The sequence below is a fragment of the Callorhinus ursinus genome, unplaced genomic scaffold (genome assembly GCF_003265705.2).
Source record: "Callorhinus ursinus isolate GAN/ISIS: 27379988/994484 unplaced genomic scaffold, GSC_fseal_2.0 scaffold89, whole genome shotgun sequence".
NCBI classification, from domain to species: Eukaryota; Metazoa; Chordata; class Mammalia; order Carnivora; family Otariidae; genus Callorhinus; species Callorhinus ursinus.
The window spans coordinates 224,850-247,918 of NW_027397151.1; the positions used below are offsets into that span (position 1 = coordinate 224,850).

The following is a 23,069-nucleotide window of genomic DNA, read 5'->3' on the forward strand; positions in this document are numbered from 1 at the left end:
CAGCAGTTTATTGAGTCCTGGCTTGGCGCCCGGAGCATCACCTCCAGGTCTAGCGCCCTCCGAGGAGCGCGGGCTCCGACAAGGGAGGGGCCGGGACCCAGCGGTGAGCCAAGAGGGAGAGAACGCGGTCGTCACCTAACGAAGCTCGTTCCCAGGCTCCGCGGCCCCGCCGGCTGTTCCCGGGCCCGCGCAGGAAGCGCGCTAGGCGCCCTCCGTGGCCGCCGCGCGCAGCGCGAAGAGCTTCTCCCAGCAGGTGGCGACGGCGTCCAGGGCGCGCAGTAGGAGCCTCCTCCGGCTGCCGCGACGCCGGGGAGGGCGCCTCTCGGGCCACCGGCTCCGCTGTTGGGAACGGGACGGTCAGCGAGTGCCCACGGTCCCTACCCCCACAAGCTTGCGTCGAACCCCTGCAGCTCCCAGATGGCGACACCGCGGGGCTACGGGAGGCTCAGTGGGGGGTGGGGGGGAACCTGTGGGAGGGGAGGGAGCTGGGTCCGGCCCCGCACACCTGGCGCAGCATCCAGCAGTGGCGCCGCATCACCGCCTCGGTGCGCAAGGCTACGGTCCACGCTGCTTTCTCCAGTGCCCCGCGGCGGCCCCGGGCCACCACCCTGCGCAGGGTCCGACCCAGGGACGCAATGGACAGTAGGATACTGTGCTCCTGGGGAAGGAAGGGAGGAAATTGGAGGCTGGGGGAAGAGCCCTATGAGGAGGCCCCGAGAGGGGACCAGAGGGCACGGGTGGGGGCGTCTCCTCCATACCTTCTGGGCACTGCAGGAAGCTCCCACCCGACCCCGCCATCCAGGGGCTGCAGGTCCAGTCACGTTTTTCTGAATGAAATGGAGGTGTTGGGAGCCTGGCCCAGTCCACTGTGCCCCTGGCCCACCCTGCCTCACAGCGGCCTGCAGGTCCTCAAAGATGACCGCTCGGTAGTGGTGGAGCACGTCAGGGACGCTGCAGGTGCGGAGCCCTGCCTGGCCAGGGGCCATCCCCAGCAGAGCCAGCAGGAGCGCCCAGAGTGCAGGCTTGGGAGGCACCTGGAAGGGACACTGCGTCAGGGTGGGGTGCTCAGGCCTGGGGAGGGGGCCTCCCCTATAGCAAGCCCTCAGGCAGTTTGCTTTGGACAGCCCCCCAGACAACAACCAGGGAATCTCTGAGCTGGTATAAAATGGAGAGGTCACGGTGCCGCTCATGATCTAGGCATGGACCGAGCAGAGGAAGGATAGACAGTAGGCCTGCAAACCAGACAGCTCAACACTCGAGGCAGAGATCTGTGGGGTGAATGATATGGGGTGGGGGGAGTGGCTGGGAAGGCAGGCCCACTGAGCCCTGAAGGGCCAGGAAGGAGACAGGGCACTCCAGCGGCAGCAGCACCGGGCCAAGAGTCCAGAAGACTGGGGGGCAGGGCTGACCTTGGTCTAGGGGTACGGCCTCTCGCCTGGCCGTGCCCTACCTCATCCCCACACTTCCCTGACACAACCCCCACCAGAGCCAGGCTCTCTTCCTGAGGAGCACCCCCTGCTCCCCAGAACACTGCTCACTTCTGGGTCCCCACAGCAGGGGCAGAACTGACCTGCTCCCACTCCTCATCAATGGATCTGCCACCAGCAGCTCTCACCGCCATGGGAAATGGGGTACCCCTGCACCTCAGCCCCCCCCCTCAGCCTCCAGCGAGGCCCTCCCTCACTCCCGCCAGGACAGGGATGAGGGCTCAGAGCTCAAGGCCACACCCCTTTGGGAGGGGAAGGCTTGGGGAAACCCCCAGGGACAAGGGAGGAAGGGGCCACTTGGTGCCCCACCGGACAGTCCTTCTACAGGCCTCCCCCTCCAGAAGGGACTGGCTTGGGGAGAAGCCCACCCCCACCGAGAAGCCCCAACATCAAAGAGAGAGAGCAGCTAGTTCCCAGACCCTGGGCCACACACCCACCCTCAGGCCCCCCGGCTGGAGTCAAACAGCGACTGGAAAATTAATCATGTGAAGCCAGCGAGACGCAGGACTCGACTCCGCTTCCCAGCCCCAGGAGGGGAGCCTGACCGAGCAGCACCCCAACCAGCACAGAGACCTGGGGTGCAGCACTGGCAGGAGGAGCAGATGCCATTTGCTGTAGCCCCTCCTCAAACCTGCCCCCAGGCATGCCCGGCAGGTCAGAGGTCACAGCCAGAGCAGGAGCTGTGGGTGCTGGAGAGAGATCCCCATGGGGTAGGAGGGCTGCCCAGGTGCTCCTCGGAAGGCCTGCCCATCTCCCAGCCCAGTCAGGGCAGCCCTGGCACCAGGACGGCCCAGCAGACCCCCTTCCCCCTCCCCCCACTGCCGGGAAGAACAGACAAGAGCACCGGGGCCAGGCCAAGGTGACGGGAACCGAGGGGGATTTCCCAGTAGGGCACGGAAGGTCATGCAGCCTCCCCTGGGATATGCTCACTCCCAGACCCTCTGCGGCCGTGGGTGAGCCCCTTCCCCAATGGCCCAATGCCACTCACCATGGGCCTCTCAGGGCAAGGCCCTCCCTCACTCCCGCCAGTGGGCCTTGCACATGATCCTGGGTCCCCAGGTAGGGAGGGAGTGTGGCTGCCACTCCAGGTCCTCCTGCTCCAAGCCTGGCCAACAGGGCTTCCCAGGGCAGGCTGCAGCAGGGCAGGCTGGCGGCAGGCAGACAAGGCTTTTGAAGTTGGCTCCTCTGAGCAAAGGAGGGAGGGAGCAGGAGGGAGGCCCCAGGATCCCAGCCCTACCCCCTCCCTCTCCCCACCTCCTATCCAATTGCTTCTTCAATTAACCTGACCCTGGAGCCCAGCAGCTGCGGGCTCTCTTCCCATCCAGTGGGTCTCAGATTAAGCCATCAGCCCCAGGAAGATATGCACTGTTGAGGAGGAGGTGGGGTGTCCGGTGGGCAGGGCAGGGTCCAGCTGGTGGCAGGGGGGTAGCCAGAAGAGGCCAAGGACCTGCCTGTCTGCACCCCTCCAGTGGTCAGTAGGTACTGCCCCTTCTGGGAACCTGGCTCCCAGGTGAGCTGGACCTAAGCCCCGCCACAGCCACCAGGCCCCGCACCCTGACGTCCGGGGCGGGGGGGGGGTCCTGCCCCAGCAGGTCCCAGGCGCGGGACTTCCCAGGCTCCTCCTGCCGCTCAGGCCTCCTGGGCTGAGGGGGTCTTCTGCTGGGGGAGGTCATGGCCACTCGCCCAAGCAGGCTCTCGGGGAGCTGGGCCACCACACCCCTGGTCTGGCAGTGCCCGGGGGGGTCACCCCCACAACCAGCACCTCAGAACAAGGGCAGCCTCGAGAAGCCAACTTGCCTTCAGCTGGAACCGAAGAAATGTCAGTGAAGAAAAGCTAAGGTTCATTTTTCCCAGAGAGGAAAGCAGTTTCCCCACCTTAGAGCAAATAACCCCACGCCAAGGAGAAGAAATTCACACTAGATGCTCCAGAGGCTCCAGAACCTTCCAAGGGCTCCGCAGAAGGCCTCACCTGACTGTGGCCAAGTCACTGCTCCTGCAGGGCCTTGGTTTCTATGTCTGTATAGGAACGGGCTGGTTTTCAAGCTCCTCAAAGCTTCAGGACTCCCTCTTCAGTGTAACAGGCAGGATCCCTCCCGTCTCCTCCGAGAGATCAACGGAGACTCCTCTAAGGCTCAGTGAAGACCCCGTGAGCCTCCTGGCACCACTTCTCAGGCCTAGCCCATCTCAGGGTGAGAAGCAGAGGAAGCATTTCCAGATCCACAGTCTGTGAATGGGATCCAGGCCACACGGATGGTCTGCTGCCCGCTCTGGGCTGGCAGTGTCCTTGTGGCTCCCAGAATGTCAGAGGTGGACCTGGCAGGGCCTGCCCTCTCCAGGCAAAGCTGCCCGTGCCCTGGATGCTGCCGTGGAGGCAAGCGCTCCCCAACCTGGGCTGCCTGGGGAGGGCCGAGCCGTGGGTCAGTGACTGAGCCCCACCACAGGCCCCCTCATCGGTGTCACGGGACACCCAGAGGCACCCAGGGGCCACTCTGGAATCTTCTTGTACATGAACATGTGAGGACAGCGGCCAGCTTACTCTTCTCCACACCACATGGAATAAGTAGCATCTCCTCTCCCTGGCCCACGGCCTCCCGGCAACCCATGGCCTCTGGCCACATGCCTGCAGCTGCGGCCAACACAACCCTTCTAAGAGGATCCGCTGGTTTCCAGCCCGACACACATACAGAGGTCCACAGCCTGAGGAAGGACTTTGTCCTCACACAGCGTCCACAGTGAAAATACGCTTCCCAGGTTATGCATTTGTCAATCCAGGGATGAGGGCAGTTACAAGTGCTTTAGAACAAAACTGATTATAAATTAGCAAAAATAAATTCACGTGCAAATGTGAGAAAATCTCTTCCAGTAACATTTCCCTTGAACACACGAACGCACACCCAAGGAGCCTCCCAGTGACCCCATAGCAACACACTCTGGGAGGCACTCTAGGAAGCTGAGCCTGCTGTGTGCACTCCCCGGTGGGCAGACCTATGCGATGCCCCCCACCCAGAGGGTCACCAGGAGAGCCTATCCCAGCTGTTCCCAAAACAGGAGCTGCCCAGGTCCTCCTCAGAGAGTCCCAAGGAGGCTTTCTCTGCGGGATACAGGCTGTCTGCAAGTGGCCCCCTTGGGAACAAGAACCCTGGTGAGCCCCCTGGGACCACAAGCGAGAGTCTGCTCCTGGTGGGGCAAGGGCACGGAGGAAACCAGCAGGGCACCAACCCGGACACGCTACCTGGAAAACGTTTAATTAAAGAGCAAGATGGACAACTCAGGACCCCTCCCACCCCGCCCCTCACTATCACGCACTCCTCCACGTGCTGTCCCGAGGACCGTGCCCCACAGGGACTGGACGCTCAGAAGGTGTTCTTGATGTGAGCAGCCACCAGCACAAGGATCTCCCCAATCTTCCTCTGCCAGTTGGCGATGTCCTTGGACACAGCACACCACAGCTCCCCGTGCCGGGGCTCGGCGTTCTCACAGCGCCTCCTCACCTCCTCCCGCTGCTCCTGAGCAGGCACCAGCGGGCATTTGAGTCAGGGCTCCTCCCAGGTGGCCCCTCCTGCTCACCCCACCACACTCACCACAGCCCCGGGCAGGCAGGGGGTAGAGTTGTCTTTCAGGTGTATTCCTGAGACAGTCCCTCCTCCAGGGGGCTAGCCCCACTGCACGGACCCTCCCAGGAGCTAGCTTCAGCACACAGATGCTGAGCCAAGTCAAGCCCCCACGTCTATGCCTCAAACGAGTGCCCCGAGCCTGCCTTCTCTGAACAAGGAGTTGCCCAGATTCCACAGTTCCTGTGGGGATCCCAGGACAGCCTGGCCATCCCCAACCCCATGAGCACAATTCCAGCAATGTTTAGCCCTGGGGGGGGTGGGGAATGTGGGTGGTTGCTGCCCAGGCTCCCCCGCACGCCACCCCCAGGCTCGTGTGGAGCAGGACAGAACTCGCCGGGGCACAAGGCCAATCCTCAGGGCTTGAACCCCACCCCCATTTCTATTGTGATCCCACACCCCAGTCACCAGCCACCGTATGCAACACCTCACCTCTGTGCCGTGCTGCAGCTCAAACTTGTAGAAGAAGGCCCAGGCGTCCCCCAAGTCCGAGTCGATCTTGACTGTGCGGTGGAACCACTCCCTGGCCTTGGTGATCTTCCGCTCACTCCAGAAGAGCCTGTCCAGAAGCATCGGTGCAGGGACCCAGAGTAAGTGGCCCCATCTCACGGTGCCTGAGGGGTGCTGGCCAGCACAAGCCACAGAGGCCTTGGGCATGGCCCAGCCCTGGCCTCCTCTGGCTGCTGCTCACCCGTGCGAGAGGTGGACGGTGAGCCCAGCCCCTGCTGCGGCCAGCACAGAGTTTTCTCCTCTCCCTGGTGAGGCCCTGGGCTCCCAACAGGAGGGCCGAGGAATGGGGCCTGGCTCCCTGGGTGTCGCTCCAGGTCACCAACCTGCAACTGTCCTTCAAGGGTCTAAACAGCTCTTTCTTAAAAAGTCCACATAGAGCAAGAACTTCAAACTCCATTAAGACTTTGATCAGAAAAAGTCAAGTTTCAACCTGCTCAACAGATACCTTCTAGATCATTCTGCCCACCCCTGGCAGCCTCCAGCAGAACCCAGCCAACACTGACAAGATAGGCTTCGGGTCAGTACCAGGAACTTGGACCCACAGCAGACACAGACACCCAAAACCCAGGCCCGGGCTAGAAGCCACAAGTGAGGACGGTCAGAAACCAAATGAAGGACCCATAAGCACCCTCCCCAACACACTGGTGAAGGCAGGAGGTGGGAAGGGCAGTGGGGTGACCCGCTGACAGCCTGGGGCTCCCCCGGCCCCGTAGCTATAGGCACCAAAGCAGCCCCCGCACAACGAACCCGCCATTCAGGGCAGCTGCTTGGGCTGGTCTCAGTTACAACAAGGAGTGATTTCATGCCCTGATAGCTTGATTGTTTTTTAAGCCTTGTGGTATTCTTAATTGCTTGGTGTTAGATAAACTATGACTTAAAGAGCACAAACCCAGATAGCAGGTACACAGAACACCAACCTGGGAACAGCAAAGAGTGACTTATTTACTTTAGCAAAGCCTTTTACGAGGTTTTATGGCCACCCTATCAGAGTGTCATACATAACAGTCATTCTGGGAGGCGGAAGCCCAGAGCAGGAGGGAGGGGGCCCCAGACGGGCCCAAGCTGGGCCTCAGGAGCCGGTGGGGAGCCTCGCAGCAGCTGGTGAGGGGGTGTCCTGCAGGACCTGAGAAGTGGGGCCAACGCCACCTGGGCATACCTTGCGGCGGGGGGGGGGGGGGGGGCCCGACTCCTGCTCAGCCAGCAAGAGCAGCACACGGGAGCTCCTGGGCCACACGTGCCGCCTCCCTAAGGTGAGGCCTGAGCAGCAGTCCCAGGAGCCCAGCCAAGGCTCTTCCTGATGACCCTCCACCTCAAACACACCGGTCCCCTCCCAGCCTCCTCTCAACACACCCAACCCCCATCCTGCTTTCAGGCCCTCCATGCAACGACCACAACGTCACTCAATCTTCCCAAGGCCCCGAGCTCCCTCCCACACCCCGCACACCACATGCCTCCCCAGAGAGCCCCTGACCCAGCCCCCGACACTCGAGCTGATGGTGTGAGGTCACTGGCTGACCTCCTCTTGCTCTTGGGATCATGCACCCTAAAGGAACGATGGTCTCCCGTACATACATCTCTGCACCCCCAGGCGGGCTGATTGGGCCTGACCGACAGACCCTGGATTGTCCCTGAGGTCACCAAGGTGAAAATGTCTGCTTTCTCACTTTCACACAAGAAAAACAACTTCCTTGCTTAGAGCCCTTTGCTTTGCTTACTACTTCAATTCTGTGTGGACCAACATCAGCAAGTTTCCTTCTTACAACCTAGGACACGTGTAGGTGTAGACTGAAAAGTGCCACAGACAGAGCACTCCCAACAGAAGGAGCCCAGGACGGAGGAAAGGAGGGCCAGGCCCACAGGAAGCTGCCTGTCTGTGGGTCAGGGACAGCCCAGGCCACTGGGGCAGCATAGGTCTGCATGGCCTCTGCCTGGAGATGTGCCTGCTTTGGGTCAAAGCAAAAGTGCTTTATCATGGAGCTTTGGTGGCCAAGGACCCTAAGAGATTCCATCAGGTCTCCAGGGTCAGCAACCCCACGAGGATGCCCCCACTCACTTGGCCACTGCCAGGAGGACATGGGGGTCATGCTCACACTTCTTCAGGGCATCGACGCTCTTGGTCTTCCTCTGGGGCCTTGCCTCAAGGAAGATGGCTTCAGACCACAGGACACCTGCAATTCAGACATAAGAGCACAACTCAGACCCCACCTCTGCTTTCAGAAGTGGCCTGTCCATGTGCAGGCTACCCCAAGAGGGGCTTGCTAAGATTCTAACCCGGGGCGTCCTCTGACCATGGCTATGACCTCCCACATGTCTGCCCACAGGGCCTGCCTGCCGCACAGCAGCCCTGATGGCACAGGCCGGACCATCACAGGTGGTGACTGGGTTGGAAGAACCCCAAACCTATAAGGTTCACTCCCACCAACTCTGTAATTCCACATCCAAGGATTTATTAGAACAAAACAATCAGAAATGCTAGTAAAGATTCAAATTGACCAACAGGGGAGTGGTATACTTCCGGCATACCCACACTGCTACATTCCATGAAGCCACTGAAAAATTTACTTTCTTGAAGATTTGATGATAATGGAAAATTCTCACAAAACTTTCAGCTTTAGGGGCACCTGGGTGGCTCAGATGGTGAAGCACCTGCCATCGGCTCAAGTCATGATCCTGGGGTGCTGGGACTAAGTCCCACATCGGGCTCCCTGCTCGGTGGGGAGCCTGCTTCTCCCTCTCCCTGCCGCTCCCCCTGTTTGTGCTCTCTCTCTCTTGCTCTGTCTCATATAAAAAAAATCTCAAAAAAACAAAACAAAGCTTTCAGCTTTAAAACAAGGCACAACACTAAACACACTAGGACTTCCATTGTGTGTAGTAACACAAGCTGTAAGAATACAAATAAGCAAAAAGTAACAATTTCTCAGTAGTGGGCTTATAGGTGATTTTTTTTTTTTGAGTAATCTCTACACCCACCGTGGGGCTTGAACTCACGACCCGGAGATCAAGAGTTGGATGCTCCACCGACTAAGCCAGCCAGGCGCCCCTATAGGTGATTTTTAATATCCTTTTTTTTTTTTTTAAACTCTAAATATGTTCATGATACATGTATGTTTAGATGCAGGGTAAGAAAATGGAAATTAAGTTTCAGAAGAAAAAGTAATGGGGGCGTATCAGAACACGAAGTCAAACTCCCCACAATGAGACTGGAGACGTAACTCAAATGTCTGAAAGACCAAGCAGAGCTAAAATTCTCACAAACAAAACACTTTCATAGCACGTTTGAACCCTGAGATCCACTCCCTCAGGAAGTGCCACTGCCTGCCGAGTCTGGGAAGCCAGGAAGCCGCTTACCGGAGTTGGGGCACTCCTGCAGCGCCTTGGCCATGAGCGTGTTGGCAATGTTCTTCAGCCCTGCACGGTACTCCAGCCTGACAGACTCCAACCTGAGGAATGGGGCCCACAGGGCAGGTCCAGCACCCATGCACAGAAGCCCAAGGACAAGCCTAGCTACAGTCCCAGAAGTTCCTGGGAAGCCCCCGTGGCTGGAGCTCCCTGCGCTGCCAAGCAGAGCCCATCCGCCAGAGAAGTGAGGAGGCCTGGGACCCTGACACCATGCAGGTGCGGGTAAACACGTGCAGGACAAGGTCCGGCTGGCATGCTGTCACCACTGGGACAATGAGCACCATGTCAGCAGCATCCAGGACCTGCCCATCTTTCTGAGGTCTCCTCTGGCAACCACCACACCCCAGCTCTGACACCATGAACCCTACACGGCACCTCTCCGCAAGCTGTTTCCTATGGACAGAACACCATCCTCACCTGACAACTTCATGTTCATCCCTTAAAGCCTCGTCTAGATGTGACCTCTTCTGTGGGGTCTACCTTCTTGGCTTCATCCATCCCCGATCCCCCACTGTTAGCTCCTGGCTCCCCTGGGCACCTTCTACCAGAGCACAAATTAAGCTGCATCCAACTATCTACAGGCCCGTCTGAGTGTCCGGGCTGAACTCTCCCAAGGCAGGAACCGTGCTTCCTCATGGACAGCACCTGCCATGTTTCCCACGGAGCCTGAGCTGGAAACACTGCTGCACAAAGGACTCCTCGTGAACAACTGAGGGAGGACAGCCCGTCGGAGGGGTGAGCTGGGTCTGCCAGGACTCACCACAGGCCAGGGTTCTTTGGGTTCTTCAGGCGAGACTTCTCCAAAATGGCCCGAGCTCGGGTCAGCTGCCCAACCTTCTCCTCCAGCCGAGAAAGCAAAAGCCACAGAGGGGTGGAGTGGGGACATTTCTTCAACTGCAGCCAACAAAGACAAGAGAGCGCTCGGCTGGTGTCAGGGAGGGGTTGTGACAGCTGTGGCCAGCTCCTCAGGCCGGGAGAGTAGGGGATGCTTGCGTCCATAGAGACCTGCCCGTTTCACATCTGGGTGTGGAGATTTATGTGCATGGCCATGCCACACGTACGTGTGTGCCAACTACACGGCTGTGTGTGCCCGCGTGCGTAGGGGGAGCGTACACAGCAGCCCTTACACGAGGTGAGCTGTAACCACGCTTCACTGAGTGCAGTGCATAAAGCTCTGCAGAAGGAAAAGCACAGGTCTGAGTGAGGGGACCAGGGTCTGGCCCCGCTGGGGCCTAAGCGAGTCACTGACCCCTAGGCCTCCAATTCCCATTCAAAGGGGGGACAGATGGCACCCCAGGGCCGGTGTTCCGTCTGCAAGGGGAAGCTCTGAGCTGCAGCCAAGGACACAGGCTCACCCCCTGGTTGTAGGCCTCCCGAGCCTTCTCCATCCGCTCCTCCTGCTCCTCGATCTGCCCCTTCATCATCCACAGCTTGGGGAAGTCCTCGTAGTGCTTCAGTGCCTCTTCACACAGCTCCTGGGCTGCTGCGATGTTCCCCAGCACCCACTCCAGCTTCACAGACTTCATGAACACCTGCGAGGCAGACACGCTGTCAGGCGGCCCCCGCCCCCACCCCACCACCTGTCTGGACAGCATGACCACCTCTAGCACTGGGCCCAGCCAGGACAGGCACCTGCACCAGGAGGACACAGGCTTCACACCATAGCTCCCCTCAATGCCATTTGCCCCACCATGTTTTACAGACTTTCGTAAGCTGTTTTGCATCCCTGCAACAAGATGGGGGCCTAAATACACAAACACGTGTCAAAGTCAAGGATGAACCAACAAGCCTAGTGTACCGAGGCTTTAGTGGGCACCTCACAGCTTCCTGACGCCACAGGCCCTGGGGACCCCATGAGACCCAGGCAGCCTGCTCACCCGGGCAGTGGGTGCACTGCTCCGCGCCTTGGCCAACAGCCGCCGGGCTCGCTCATATTCATTGTTCTCTGACTCCAGCTTCACAGCGGCCAACCAGATCTCCTCGCTGTTGGGGTTGGCCTGGAGGAAGAGAGCAACAGTGTCAGGAGGGGATCAGAACAAAGTGGCCAGGGCTAGGTTACACTTAATCAAAAGCAGCCAGCCTGGGCATGGGGCCGGGGCCCCCTCTGCTGCAGGACAGTGTGATCCAAGCACTTCCAGGGCTAACAGATTGACAAAGTCGGGTCCAGCCCAAGAATGCTGACCCGCCTGAAAACCAGCCAGCCCATTTTCTAGGCGCCCAGGCAACAACACCGGCAGTGGCAGAGCCATCTTCCCCAGGGCCCACTCTAAGCCCCAGGGACCTCTCAAAACGACCCGTGTGGATCTGCCACACCCAATCCTCTCCCAAGCCTGGTGACAAGGAAAACCAGCCATCTCAGTGTGTCCACGGGAGCAGGAAAGAAGGATGCCAAGGGCATCACCAATGGTGTGGAGGGCTCCCACGGGGTAGGACTGGGCCACATGCAACCCAGAATCCAGCAGACACAGGGGTGGTATCCTCACGGCCTCCTGAAAGCAAAGCCACCCACTGGCCACACTTGCCTGGCTGCATCATAGACCTGGTAGGCATCCCCTGGGTGACTGTCAGGGAGAGGAGAGCCACCTGGAAGGGGGTGTTGGGGACAAGCAGCAATGTCCAGGCAGATGGCAGGAGACGCTGTGAGCCAGAGAGGAGCAGCATCCTCAACATGTGGCTGTCCTCCAACGGACAGCAGAAAGCCAAAGGCCAGATACAATCCCTCTCGCGGCATTTACTCAAGGAAGGACAGACTTTATGATGCTCGTCAGGGTTGCAACAGCAGACTGACATTTATGCTGCACTCAACAGTGTATGAAAACCTGTGGGGCACCTGGGTGGCTCAGTTAAGCATCTCCCTTTGGCTCAGGTCATGATCCCGGGGTCCTGGGATCAAGCCCCGAGGGAGGCCTGCTTCTCCCTCTCCCACTCCCCCTGCTTGTGTTCCCTCTCTTGTTGTGTCTCTCTCTGTCAAATAAAAAAAAACCCAAAAAACAACCTATGCTGTGAGCACTGAGTAACCCATCGTTGAATCACTATGTCGCACACTTCCTGAGACGAACATAACACTGTACGTTAACTCTCCTGGAATGAAAATTTCACAGAATTAAGTATGCTGCAAACTACTAACACTCATACTGCCCAGCTCATGACATCAGCCATCGTCAGCCTGGCTGGGTGCGACTCCAGCCACCTATGAGGCCTGGCTGCAGCCGGTGGCCCACGTGCAGAGTGCAGGGACTGACAATCGAATTTCCACATAGGAAAGAGGTTGTCACTGTGCTCTTATGTGGGGAAACGGTGTCTGGCGACTGCTGGGCAATATCACCTGTTGGCCCTATGTTCTCTGCTCTGGAACATGTGGCCTGTGGTTACAGTGAGTGGCCATTACCACAAGGCAGGTCCACCAGCTGGCCATTCTCCCACTCTTGGAACCCCTCAGGACCCCAGCTGCCTGTAAAGCACCCCAAGTTCGGTGCATTCTGACCACACACATCCCCTCTCTTAGGTCAGCTCCCATCAATGAGCAGGGGGAGGGCTTGAGGGCACATGCACTCTGGAGCCCTCAGTCCCCAACAGGCACTGGGTCGGGGTTCAAGTGCACACGCCCCCTGCAGCCCCGCTGACCCCTCAACCCACCTGGAAGGCCAGAGCCAGGATGCTCCTCGCCGCAGGCACATCCCCTGCTAGCCACTTGGACTTGGCGCCCATAAGCCACAGCACCTCCGCTTTGGGGCAATGGGCCACGGCCCTCTGCAGCAGCGCTTCCAAGGACTCCCTAGAAGACAGGGGGCCACAGTCACCACCAGAGCATGCAGGGTGCTCACAGCCTCAGCGTGGGTGCTGAAAAGATAGTTAACTGCTCCAAAGTTCGGTGCTATAAATGATTTACCAGATTTTACAATGGGGAGAGTGTGGGGAAATCTTTTCTCTTCATAAAGGTTCTAAAATCAACTACTGAAGAGGGTGCTACAAAGCAAGGCATTGTTATGTGGCTAAGCCTGATGGAGGGACTTCTCAGGGGCCCTTTTATGGCCATGTGTCCTGAGGGGAATGATAACTTCACGGTCTGGGTGACAGGAGACCTCTTTTCATCTATAACCACAGATCCGCCGATAAAGATTATGACCCAGAACCTATTTTCGGTATCCAAAGAAATTGCCTTATTGGAAACAAATTATTCTGGTCACTACTGAGCAAGAATACCGCCAGCCTGGGTATCAGGTATGAAGCCCCCAACCCTCATGTGGCCACCACCCCTCTGCTGCAGCACCTGGCACAGATGACCTCTTTGGGCCTCAACAGCAAGACGAAGGACTCGCTCTGTGTGGAGTGAAGCCCGAGGGAGCACACCATGCTTCCCAGACAACAGCAGAACCCGGACCCCAGATCCATAGCGCCCCACCTCCTCTCGCCATTCCATTCCATGAGTCAGCTGGATGGGACGGGTGCCAGAGATGGGGAGGGAATGGTTCCGAGACCAGGGACCAAGGGTAGCAGTGCCAGTGAGGCACATCCACAAACCACAGTCTCCAGGAGAGGCCCTGCTCCGTACCTGGACTGTCACAGGTGAACTTGCACAGGGGTGAGCCAGCAGAGTCATCTCAAAGCATCCCCAAGTGAGTTAATTCCCAAACACCAAACCAGATGGTGGGAGTGGGGAGGAGACAGGAGCCTCAGCAACACATAAGGACAGACACCCTGAGCCGACTGAGATTCAGCAACACCAGGAAAGGAAAGAAGCAGAGCCTCGGTGTGCTCCCAGCAGAAGCCCTGCAGAGATCAGCAAGCCCTGCCCCCCTCACCTCACCCTAGCACAGCGAAGGGCAGCGGAGGGCCCAGGCAGAGGGTGCATACAGCAACATGGGCCTGGTGCCCTGAAGAGGCACCCCCTCAACACCAGAAATTGCAACACCTAATTTAATCAGCAGTTACAGCCAATAAGGCAGACCCAAAAGGTTTTTTCAATTAAAGAATACAATTAGAGAAAACTGTCAAGGACCTCCTCAGAGCACAAAACTAGCCCAAACCCAGAGTCAGCCCAGCTTAAATGAAAACCATGCCTGCCTGGGCCGGACGCCACACCGCCCATACTGCTAAAGCCAGTCCTAGCACGGACGTGGGGCCTCAGGCCCCTGCCTCGCCCCAGGCACCCTTGGGCCACCGGGCATCCACCAGCTCAGCTGCACGTTCTGCTGCACAGACACCCTCAGTGTCTCAGTCTCTCAGCTATAGAGCAGTGATGACCTTATGGCAGAAGGAGCCATCAAGACAGATCTCACAGTCTCACATGTTGTAGAAGCCCCCGCCCCTCATCACAGAGAACTGGATCTCAAATTCAGGCCCTCGCCCACCTGTGGGGACATGAGGTTTAAATTCAGCTCTGCCCAACCTGCAGTCAGAGGGTCAATGCACACACAGGGGTGGAGAGTGACCCCCCGCACCTGGGGCCCAACCACGTACCTGGTGCCATGGTTCTTCTCGAAGTACGCGGCTCGCAGCCACACACTCTTCTTGCTGGGGAACACTTGCAGGGCGTAGGCATAGATGGCACGTGCACACTCAAGGGCATTATGGGCCACACACTAGAGCAGAGAGACAGGCATGAGAGCGGGCAGCCCAGCACGGCACCAGAGCAGGAGGCGTGACGACCTCTGCTCAAAATCACACAACAGGATGACCCAGTGAGAAACACAGTCCAGGAGAGGGAAGTCCTGGAGGACGGGGATATGAAGCACACGGGGGCCTGGGGCTGTCTGCTAGCCTTCAACAGACAGCAGGAACTGGTGCAGACAAATGGCAGACACCAGCCACAGGTGAGTGAGACAGGCATGCTGCGACCACACACTACACACACGGGTTCCTTCTTAAAATTAGGTGTACTATATACTCTCCACTATAAAGATACACTCGTCAGCAATCTGTAAAACACACGTGAATACAAAGAAGAAACAGCAAGCACCCACGCACTCAAGTGAGTGTGAACGGGTGTGGGTTCCAGCGTGAGGGATGGAGCAGCTCTGGAGTCAGGCAGCGGGGCTGGCTGCACAACACTGTGGATGCGCTGGAGGCACTGAGTCACAGCCTTCCAAGTGGTTGGAAAGGCAACTTTTAGGATATGTGTATTTTTTTTTAAAGATTTTGTTTATGTATTTGGGAGAGAGAGTGAACAAGTGGGGGGACAGAGGGCGAGAGAGAAGCAGACTCCCCGCTGAGCAAGGAGCCCAACGCGAGACTCGACCCCAGGGTTCTGGATTCATGATCTGAGCCGAAGGCAGACGCCCAACCAAGCCACCCAGGCGCCCCAGGATATGTGTATTTTACCACAATAAAAAATGCAGCTTAAAAAAGAAAAAACCCGTCCACTCAAACAGACCTACCATAAACACATGTTATTCTCTTCAGATGCTGTTTTCCTCACTCAAGAATGATTTTATTCCCTGGTTAGCATTAAGCAACACAAGAAAACCAGTCACTATTTATGGTGATAATGTCTCTAGATGGTCACGACACCCAGGGACACTCACTGGGACAGGCTGACATCTGTTGTCACGGAGCCTCACGGCACACTCGGGCTGCCCAAGAAAACCTGTGGCTCTCCCACACGCTGCAGACTCGGGAAGCACTCTCGTACCGAAAGAAGTTGTGTATCTTGAGGGAAGTGAAAAGCCACTAGAAGTGTGTCAGAAACAAAGTTCTGCAACAGTGATCATCCAAACGGCACGGATGGAACTAGACAGGCAGCCTCACAGCGTCTAGGCCTCCTGAGGCCACTTCCCAGATTGACAGCCGCATTCTCCAAGAGAACCACTAGCAAGTCTCCTGCTGTTCAAAGACCACCAGCGTGGAAATGGGTGTGGAGGAGTCTAAAGAGCAGGCACGCAGCTAAGACCCCCTTGTTCAGACTGGGCTCCTCCTCGGTCACATGGCCTCAATCTGACTCAACCACCACAAAAACCAGGAAGGGCCCTGCCTCGGGTGAGTCCTGACCAGCAGCGTCTGGAAAAGTGAGGATTAGACCCCATACGAACTGGTCTGTACCCCTCTCTGTGACTTCTGACCAAGGTCCTGAGGACAGTTAACATGGCCCCCCAGGATCACGGGACAGCTTGCCCAGGGTCTCAGGTGTGGGTGACCTGGGCCAGTCCCTGAGCCGTGGGAGTATCAGGAAAACACTCTGCTTCTAAGCACAGGGACTCCAGCTCTTCCTCCAGAAGTGCACAGCTCTGTGACAGACAGCTGTGCTTGCTCCGGTACACTTGGAAGAGGCAACAAAGAAAGAGAAGATCTGCAACAGCTCATGGGTTTCTGCTCTCACAATCCGTTAGCCATAGGGCAATGCCCTTCACCTGACTCCCAGGGCCTCCAATGCTGTCAAAGACAAGGAAAATAAAAAGAAGTGAGGTGTTTAACCCCACATCTATAATAAAAAGGAGCGCAACAACCAGGAACTGGGATTCTTTTATGTATTTAGGAAATTTCTTCCAATATAGAGACTGAGCATATTTGTTATACTTGTGTCTCCACATCACGAAAAGCTTTTAAAAATCATCACAGTTGGCCTGTGTCTTGTCCCCGCTAAAGAACCAAGAGTATGGGGCGCCTGAGTGGCTCAGTCCGTTAAGCGGCTGCCTTCAGCTCAGGTCACGATCCCGGGATCCTGGGATTGAGTCCCACATCGGGCTCTGTCAAATAAATAAATAAAATCTTAAAAAAAAAAAAAAAAAAAAGAACCAAGAGTATATCACTGCACAAGGCCATGCGTCGGCCACAGGCCCCTGGAAATGCATGGTGCGGCTAGCACCTGTGGTCTGGGTCAGGGCACATGCGGCCTTCGAGAGGAGATTCTGTGAGGCTCCACACAGGTGAGGCCAGCAGGCGCTATAGACTCACAGAACGGAGCCGGGATCCCTAGTCTCTGCTAATGTAAGGAAGCAAATACCCGTGTGAATAACGGACAGAAGAAAGCTCTTCATTACTGTAGAATTCCCGCTGATAAACTAATACTACGTAGAAGAAACGATCTTAGAAAAGCGCTGGTTGGCAAATACCACAGTAGTAACTGATACAGGCCAAAAAACCTCATTAACGGACCTGCAAATTAGTAGGTCAAAGTTTGACAAGAAACAGGATGTTTAGTCTCAGAGTGCCGCCCCATAAAACACTTATTAATTACAAAGAACAAGAATAACCTTCCAGTGGAGATGCCACTTGAGCTGGTCAGAGTTGAACAGGCACCTAAACCTACCAACACAACCTGCCAGGAGGACCCAACGTCCCGCAAAGATGCAGAACCTCAACCCCATGGTACAGAAACATCACGGAGACCTGAATCAAGGGGGCTCCACAAAGTCACTGGCCTGTCCTGACAACAGTCAGCCTCATGAGAAACAAAGACAGACCAAAGCCCTCCTGCAGATATCAGGGCCGCCAGGGCCTGACAATGTCACCCTGGGAAGCTACTGCATCATCGCACAGCTGGGGTTTTCCTTCTGCTAACAGGACACTTAGGGAGGCGATGGGTGACATTTGGGGAAGGTCTGCAAATTACATAATAGTACGGTATCAATATGATTTCCTGATTCTGATAGCTGTGCTGAGATTATGTAGGAAAACACCCTCTTGTAAGGAAATACACACCGAAGCACTTAGAGGAAAGGGGCCGCCCCCTCTGCAGCATGTTCAAAGTAAGAGATGTGGGTTTGTGAGTATGACTGGAGGGTGAGAAGGCGGATGTGGCGAAGTGGTCGAGTTTGGGGGAGTCTGGGTGAAGGGCACGTAAGAATTCTTTGTACAGTTTTGCGACTTTTCTATAAATCTCAAATTATTTCAAAATAACAAGATAAAAAAAAAAAGAAGGGCCACCATTAAGGCATTAAATACCTAAAATATTTATCGATTTTGACCCCATGCTCTCTTCTCTGGAAGCCTATTCTAAGGAAATAATCTCAAAGTAGGAAACTACTCTCCGAACTGCAACTTACAAGAGCAACCACGGAGGGTGCGGAGAGGGAACAGCTGGGAGAGCTCTGTGGGCGCCCACTCTGTACTGGCCTCCGGTCCACAGCACAGAATCAGCTCACCCAGACCGCTGCAGATCAGGAGGTATGCAAAGAGTAGCTCCCCAGGTAAACCCGGGTGAAGAGAAAACTGGATTCCTGACAACTATGTTCAAAAATCAGCAGATCAAAAACACTTTCCAACGGCAGCCTAGCCCCCCATGGACGGAGACTCCAGGCCCCTGTGCCGGACTCACAGCAGGCTAGTCCCCCACAGATGGACTCCAGGCCCTTGGGCTGGACTTACACTGTCAGCATCTTCCATCCACGTGTGCTTCCGATCTTCCTCCTCAATCCCAATGCCAATCACAGCACGCATGACAGCCTGGCAGGTGGCCACACTCCCAGCCTTGTCACACTCCTCGGCATCCTGAAAGAGGGACATAAAACTATAGTCCAGAGCTGCAGGTGCCTGACAGGGGGCACACTATTCCTATGGGATGAGGACCGAGAGAGCCTCTGCATTGCAAGTGGGGTGTGCACACTAGGTTCTGATGTCTGTCGGGCCCTGCCACAGCTCACCTGACTGGGTCTGCTCGTTCACGGGTGTACCCATCCCTGCCACCAAGCACATATATGCTAGACAAATACCTAAGGACTTAACAAAGCCGCATCTATCCACTCAACAAACATTACATAAGCACCTACTGCATACAAAGTACTGTAGTAAGCAACTCAGTGGCTATAAGAGGTTCCTACACAGAAGAAACTTCCAAAGTAATAGGAATCAAGACAAGTTCACAAACATTTGTATCCACGGGTCTGAACTCAGGATTCAAATTGGACAAAAGAAAGACATATTCACACCAAAACAGACGGGGGATGGGAGTGGAGGAGCCTGGCACACGGAAGGTAAGAGAGAAGCCCAGAGGAAGGACCACCACAAGGCTGCCCCGTCAGGCAGGTGGGCAGGTGGGCCCCAGAAGCAGATCTTGGGATGTGCAAAGAAAAGACAGCCGTGGTTCTACAGCTGAGACACAGAAACGTGTCACTCAAGTCTCTGGCACGCCAATTAGGGAAGGACCAAAATGCAATTAAGCAAAGGACATAAACACACAGTTCTCCAGAAAACAAAACTACAAGTGACTTTTAAACATCGGAAAAGAAGCCATTCTTAATTTTTATAAGCACATTTTATACACATCAGATCAGTAACATCAGAACGTGTGCCAAGACACTTGTATGGCAAAGGTGGGGACCAAAGACACTTGCACACGGCTGAGGAGCACAAATAGACAATCCCCCAGAGGGTAATTTCAAGTTCTCCATCAAAATAAAAAGTGTATCTATTGACCCAGCAATTCTACTTTAAGTAATTCACCTTACAAATACGTTTCCATACGTGCAAAACAACCTACATACTGGGACACTTTTATAGCACTCTTTGCAACAAGAAAGGGTAGAAACCACCCTATTCTCTCTACTGAGAAGAGACTTATGGTAAGTGGTCAGGGCAACAGGGTGCAGGAGACATGCTGGACATGCTGACCCAGAGGTGACCCTAGCTGGACCTCCATGTGAAAGGGGCCACAGAAGCCCCACGCAGAGGTCCTCGGGGCCCTACAAGCATCAGAGAAGCATCCCAAGCAGGGAGCAGAGCCAACAGCAAAGACCTGAGGAGAAGGCATGATGAGAAGGCCAGTAATGAGCAAGGAAGCATAGTGGCAAATTAGTGGGGCGATGGCCGAGCCCGGAGCTCAGGGCCTTGCAGGCCATAGCAAGAGTTCTGGGTTCTACTGCAGTGTGGCAGGAAGGCACCCAGAGACTTTTAAATCAGAGAATGAGTCATATATAATCAATCTTATTTTATTTTTCATTTTTTTTTTAAAGATTATTTGACGGAGAGAGACACAGCGAGAGAGGGAACACAAGTGGGGGGAGTGGGAGAGGGAGAAGCAGGTTTCCAGCCGAAGCAGGAAGCCTGATGTGTGGGGCTCGATCCCAGGACCCCGGGATCATGACCTGAGCCAAAGGCAGACACTTGACTGAGCCACCCAGGTGCCCCTGGGGTGGCCCTTTTAAAATAAGACTGATGGGGTGCCTGGGTGGCTCAGCCGGTTAAGCAACTGCCTCCGGCTCAGGTCATGATCCCAGGGTCCTGGGATCAAGTCCCATGTCGGGCTCCACGCTCAGCGGGGAGGCTGCTTGTCCCTCTGCCTCTGCCTGCCGCTCCCCCCTGCTTGTGTGCATGCGATCCCTCTCTCTCTCTCTCTCTCTCAAATAAGATCTTTGAAAAAAAATAAAAAAATAAACGGACCGCCCTGACTACTGGGTGGAGCACCAACAGGGATATACATTAGGAGTCACTGCCACATCCAGGAGAGGCTGTGTCTGGCCGAGGATGGCCGCAGCTGGGTGACAAGGAGTACCTGGACCAGGGATAGATGGGAAGACAGACTCAAACTGCTTGCCGCGGTGAGCTAGGCCGGACTGGTAGATTTTGTGGGGAAAGCAGGAGATGCATCCCGGACACATCAGGCTGTGGTGCTGTCACATGTCCCAGGGGGATGTAGGGCAGGAGGGGAGTGATCCAGGACGTGGGGAGCGCCCAGAGCAAAGTCCACATTTGGGGGTTCCTGGCATGGAAGCTACATTCCTGACAATGTGGGAAGATTAGATCACCACAGAAGCACAGAGAAGTCTCAAAAAAGGGCTGAGGGCCAAACCACCAAGGGATTTAGATTACAAGAGGAGAAAGAGAACCAGCAAAGAAAGGAGAAGAAGAGGCACCAGCGAGACAAAAGGAAAACATGCAGACGTGGTTCAAGGGCGCAGGCGGGCTGAGCCGGACCTGCCATGGAGGCTCCTGTCTGCAGCAGAGCTGTGGGTTCAGGGCCTGGACTGGGCTCCACAAACAACAGGAAATGGGAAGTAAGAAGGCAAGGGTAAAATGCATTTAGCAGAGTCTGGTACACAGTGGGTGCTCAGTAAACGGTGACTTGCTCAGGAGGCAAAACACCTGAAAGTCATAACACTTCGCAGGACACCACACACGCAAAAAGTATGTATTAACCTTAAAATTACTGAAGTAAAACTAATGTACATTCAGATCCTTTTCATTACGTTCTAGTAGAAGTAAAAGCAAAACACAAAATCTGAAGAAAGTTTTAAAAAAATTCTAGCTCATGCTATACTTTTCTGCACACGGGCAGTGTTCTCAATGAAGGGTTTGTAGGAGGCTGGTGTGAGAACGAGCAAGGGGAGAGGACACCGTCACCTCTTGCAATCATCTGTCCTGACAAGATGGAAACACAGCAGAAGAAATGGACTCGCTGTGGCCAAGCAAGTGCATCCCAAAAGGGGGATCAGGAATGGGAATTGACAGGTGGGCATTTCTGGGAGCACAGGAATCTCAGCTCTACTGCGTGCAACACAGTTCCCAGGGCTCAAAGGAGACCAAGAAGGCACTCAGAGAGCTGGAGCAGCAAGCCCTGGCAGGTGCACCATCACCCTCCAAAAGTCCTCAGAGGACCGGAGAAACACTGCTGACCCGGCCGGAATCCCCTGCTCCTGAGACAACCACAAACCCAGATGATGATCATGAAACAGAGGATGTTTTGAACACATGGAACACAGTGGGTAACAAAGGGTGTGATGACTGACATACAGAAACAGTCAAGGGGAGCCCCACGTCGGTCCAGCTCCCTGCTTAGAGACTTTCCAGGCCGCGGTGCAGAGAGGGGGACCCAGGCAGGGCCAGTGGAGGAGGCAGAGCCAAGCCCTAGAAGATCAAGGAGCATCCAGTACACAGGACCAAGCACCAGAGAGGAATAGTGCAACACAAAGAGAGAACCCTGGCGCTGTGCTCTGCAGAGGGTCACCTAAAGTCTTCACTGAGCACCAAACACAGCATGAGTGTTTGGAAAGAACCATCCGCAAGGATCAGAGCAATCCTCGGAGCTCACAGGGGACCAGGGACAGTGCTTGTTTCCACTAGCCTGACTGGAAACCCCCAGGAGAAACAGGTCACTGGGTGGAATGCACAGAAAGGTCTTACCTCCATAGGACAATTAGCTCTAAACTGTCCCACATCCACCGCTGCTGGGTCCGACCTAGCAAAGCAAGAGCCAAAAGGTCGAAGTGCCTCCAGTAATGCACTGCACCCCAACAGGGAAGTCTAGAATATTTACAGGAATGCTTAAAATACCCAGCACCCAACAAGGGAAAATTCACAATATCTGGCAACAAATCAAAGATTACCAGTTATGCAAAGAAACAAAAAATGCAACTTGTAACGAAAGGAAACGCAGGTATCAGAACCAATCCCAAACTGACAGACGTCAGAGTTAGGAGACAAGGACACTAAACCAGTTGTTATCACTGTGTTCCATGTATTCAAAATATCAGGTAGAGGCAGCAAAAAATCTAACGTTTCACATTAAAAAAGTGAAAGACAGTTTTTTTTAAAGATTTGTTCATTTTAGAGAGCGTGAGCGAGAGAGTGTGAGCGGGAGGAGGGGCAGAGGGAGAGGGAGAGAGAAAATCTCAAGCAGACTCCATGCCAAGCACAGAGCCCAATGCAAGGCTCGAACCCAGGACCTAAGATCATGACCTGAGCCAAAACCAAGAGTAAGAACCTCAGCTGACTGAGCCACCCAGGCACCCCACAAGAGACATTTTTCAAAGACCAAAATTAAATTCCTAGAAATGAAAATGACAAGATCTGAGGAAGAAAACCCCCTAGATGAGATAAAAGGCAGATCAGATGTTAAAGAATAGACTCTGGGGACAAAGCCATAGAAGTGATCCAAAACAAAATGGTGAGAGAAAAAGAATTAGTCTTTAAAACATGATCAGAGCATCAGTGAGCTATAGAACTAACACCATATTCAACTAGATCAGGAACAAGACAACAATGCTGGCTCTCTAGAGGTTCTAACCAGGGCAACTAGACAAGAAATAAAAAGGCATTCAGAAAGGCGGGGGGAGGGATGGGTAAGATGATAACAGGCAGATGGCAAGATCCCATAAGCAGAAAACCCTAGAGAATCCACGAAATCTATTAT

At 55.3% G+C, this 23,069-nt stretch overlaps 2 protein-coding genes across 4 annotated transcripts in view; both read right to left on the bottom strand.

Annotated features, from left to right (window-relative positions):
- CUNH20orf204 (chromosome unknown C20orf204 homolog) lies at positions 1–4,593 on the bottom strand. Of its 3 annotated transcripts, none has more exons than XM_025865016.2 (4): positions 3,457–4,593; positions 759–1,034; positions 506–658; positions 1–339 (listed from the first exon to the last, which is right to left on the bottom strand). In XM_025865016.2, exons 2-4 carry the CDS (start codon positions 984–986, stop codon positions 202–204), a joined length of 519 nt encoding a protein of 172 aa, XP_025720801.1. In that variant the 5' UTR covers positions 987–1,034; positions 3,457–4,593; the 3' UTR covers positions 1–201. The 3 variants fall into 3 exon arrangements, with proteins under 3 accessions (XP_025720801.1, XP_025720800.1, XP_025720799.1); XM_025865015.2 differs by having other exon boundaries at positions 2,476–4,593; XM_025865014.2 differs by having other exon boundaries at positions 759–4,593.
- Positions 4,594–4,709: 116 nt separating this feature from the next.
- PRPF6 (pre-mRNA processing factor 6) overlaps positions 4,710–23,069 on the bottom strand; it is a 45,310-nt gene continuing 26,950 nt past the window's right edge. Inside the window, exons 12-21 of the mRNA XM_025865013.2 lie at positions 18,311–18,433; positions 14,468–14,589; positions 12,644–12,782; positions 10,885–11,004; positions 10,363–10,539; positions 9,768–9,901; positions 8,957–9,048; positions 7,662–7,776; positions 5,531–5,657; positions 4,710–4,993 (exon numbers count right to left, since the gene is read on the bottom strand). Coding sequence (XP_025720798.1) covers positions 4,841–4,993; positions 5,531–5,657; positions 7,662–7,776; positions 8,957–9,048; positions 9,768–9,901; positions 10,363–10,539; positions 10,885–11,004; positions 12,644–12,782; positions 14,468–14,589; positions 18,311–18,433 — 1,302 coding nt within the window. The 3' untranslated portion in view covers positions 4,710–4,840. The remainder of the gene's footprint in view (positions 4,994–5,530; positions 5,658–7,661; positions 7,777–8,956; positions 9,049–9,767; positions 9,902–10,362; positions 10,540–10,884; positions 11,005–12,643; positions 12,783–14,467; positions 14,590–18,310; positions 18,434–23,069) is intronic.

Bases quoted from the DNA above. Each gene is read 5' to 3' on its own strand.
- CUNH20orf204 (XM_025865014.2), bottom strand. From the start codon at position 1,190: ATGAGCGGCACCGTGACCTCTCCATTTTATACCAGCTCAGAGATTCCC. The intron at 659-758 runs GTATGGAGGAGA...TTCCTTCCCCAG, and splicing joins CTTCCTGCAGTGCCCAGAAG to GAGCACAGTATCCTACTGTC. The intron at 340-505 runs GTGTGCGGGGCC...CGTTCCCAACAG, and splicing joins ACTGCTGGATGCTGCGCCAG to CGGAGCCGGTGGCCCGAGAG.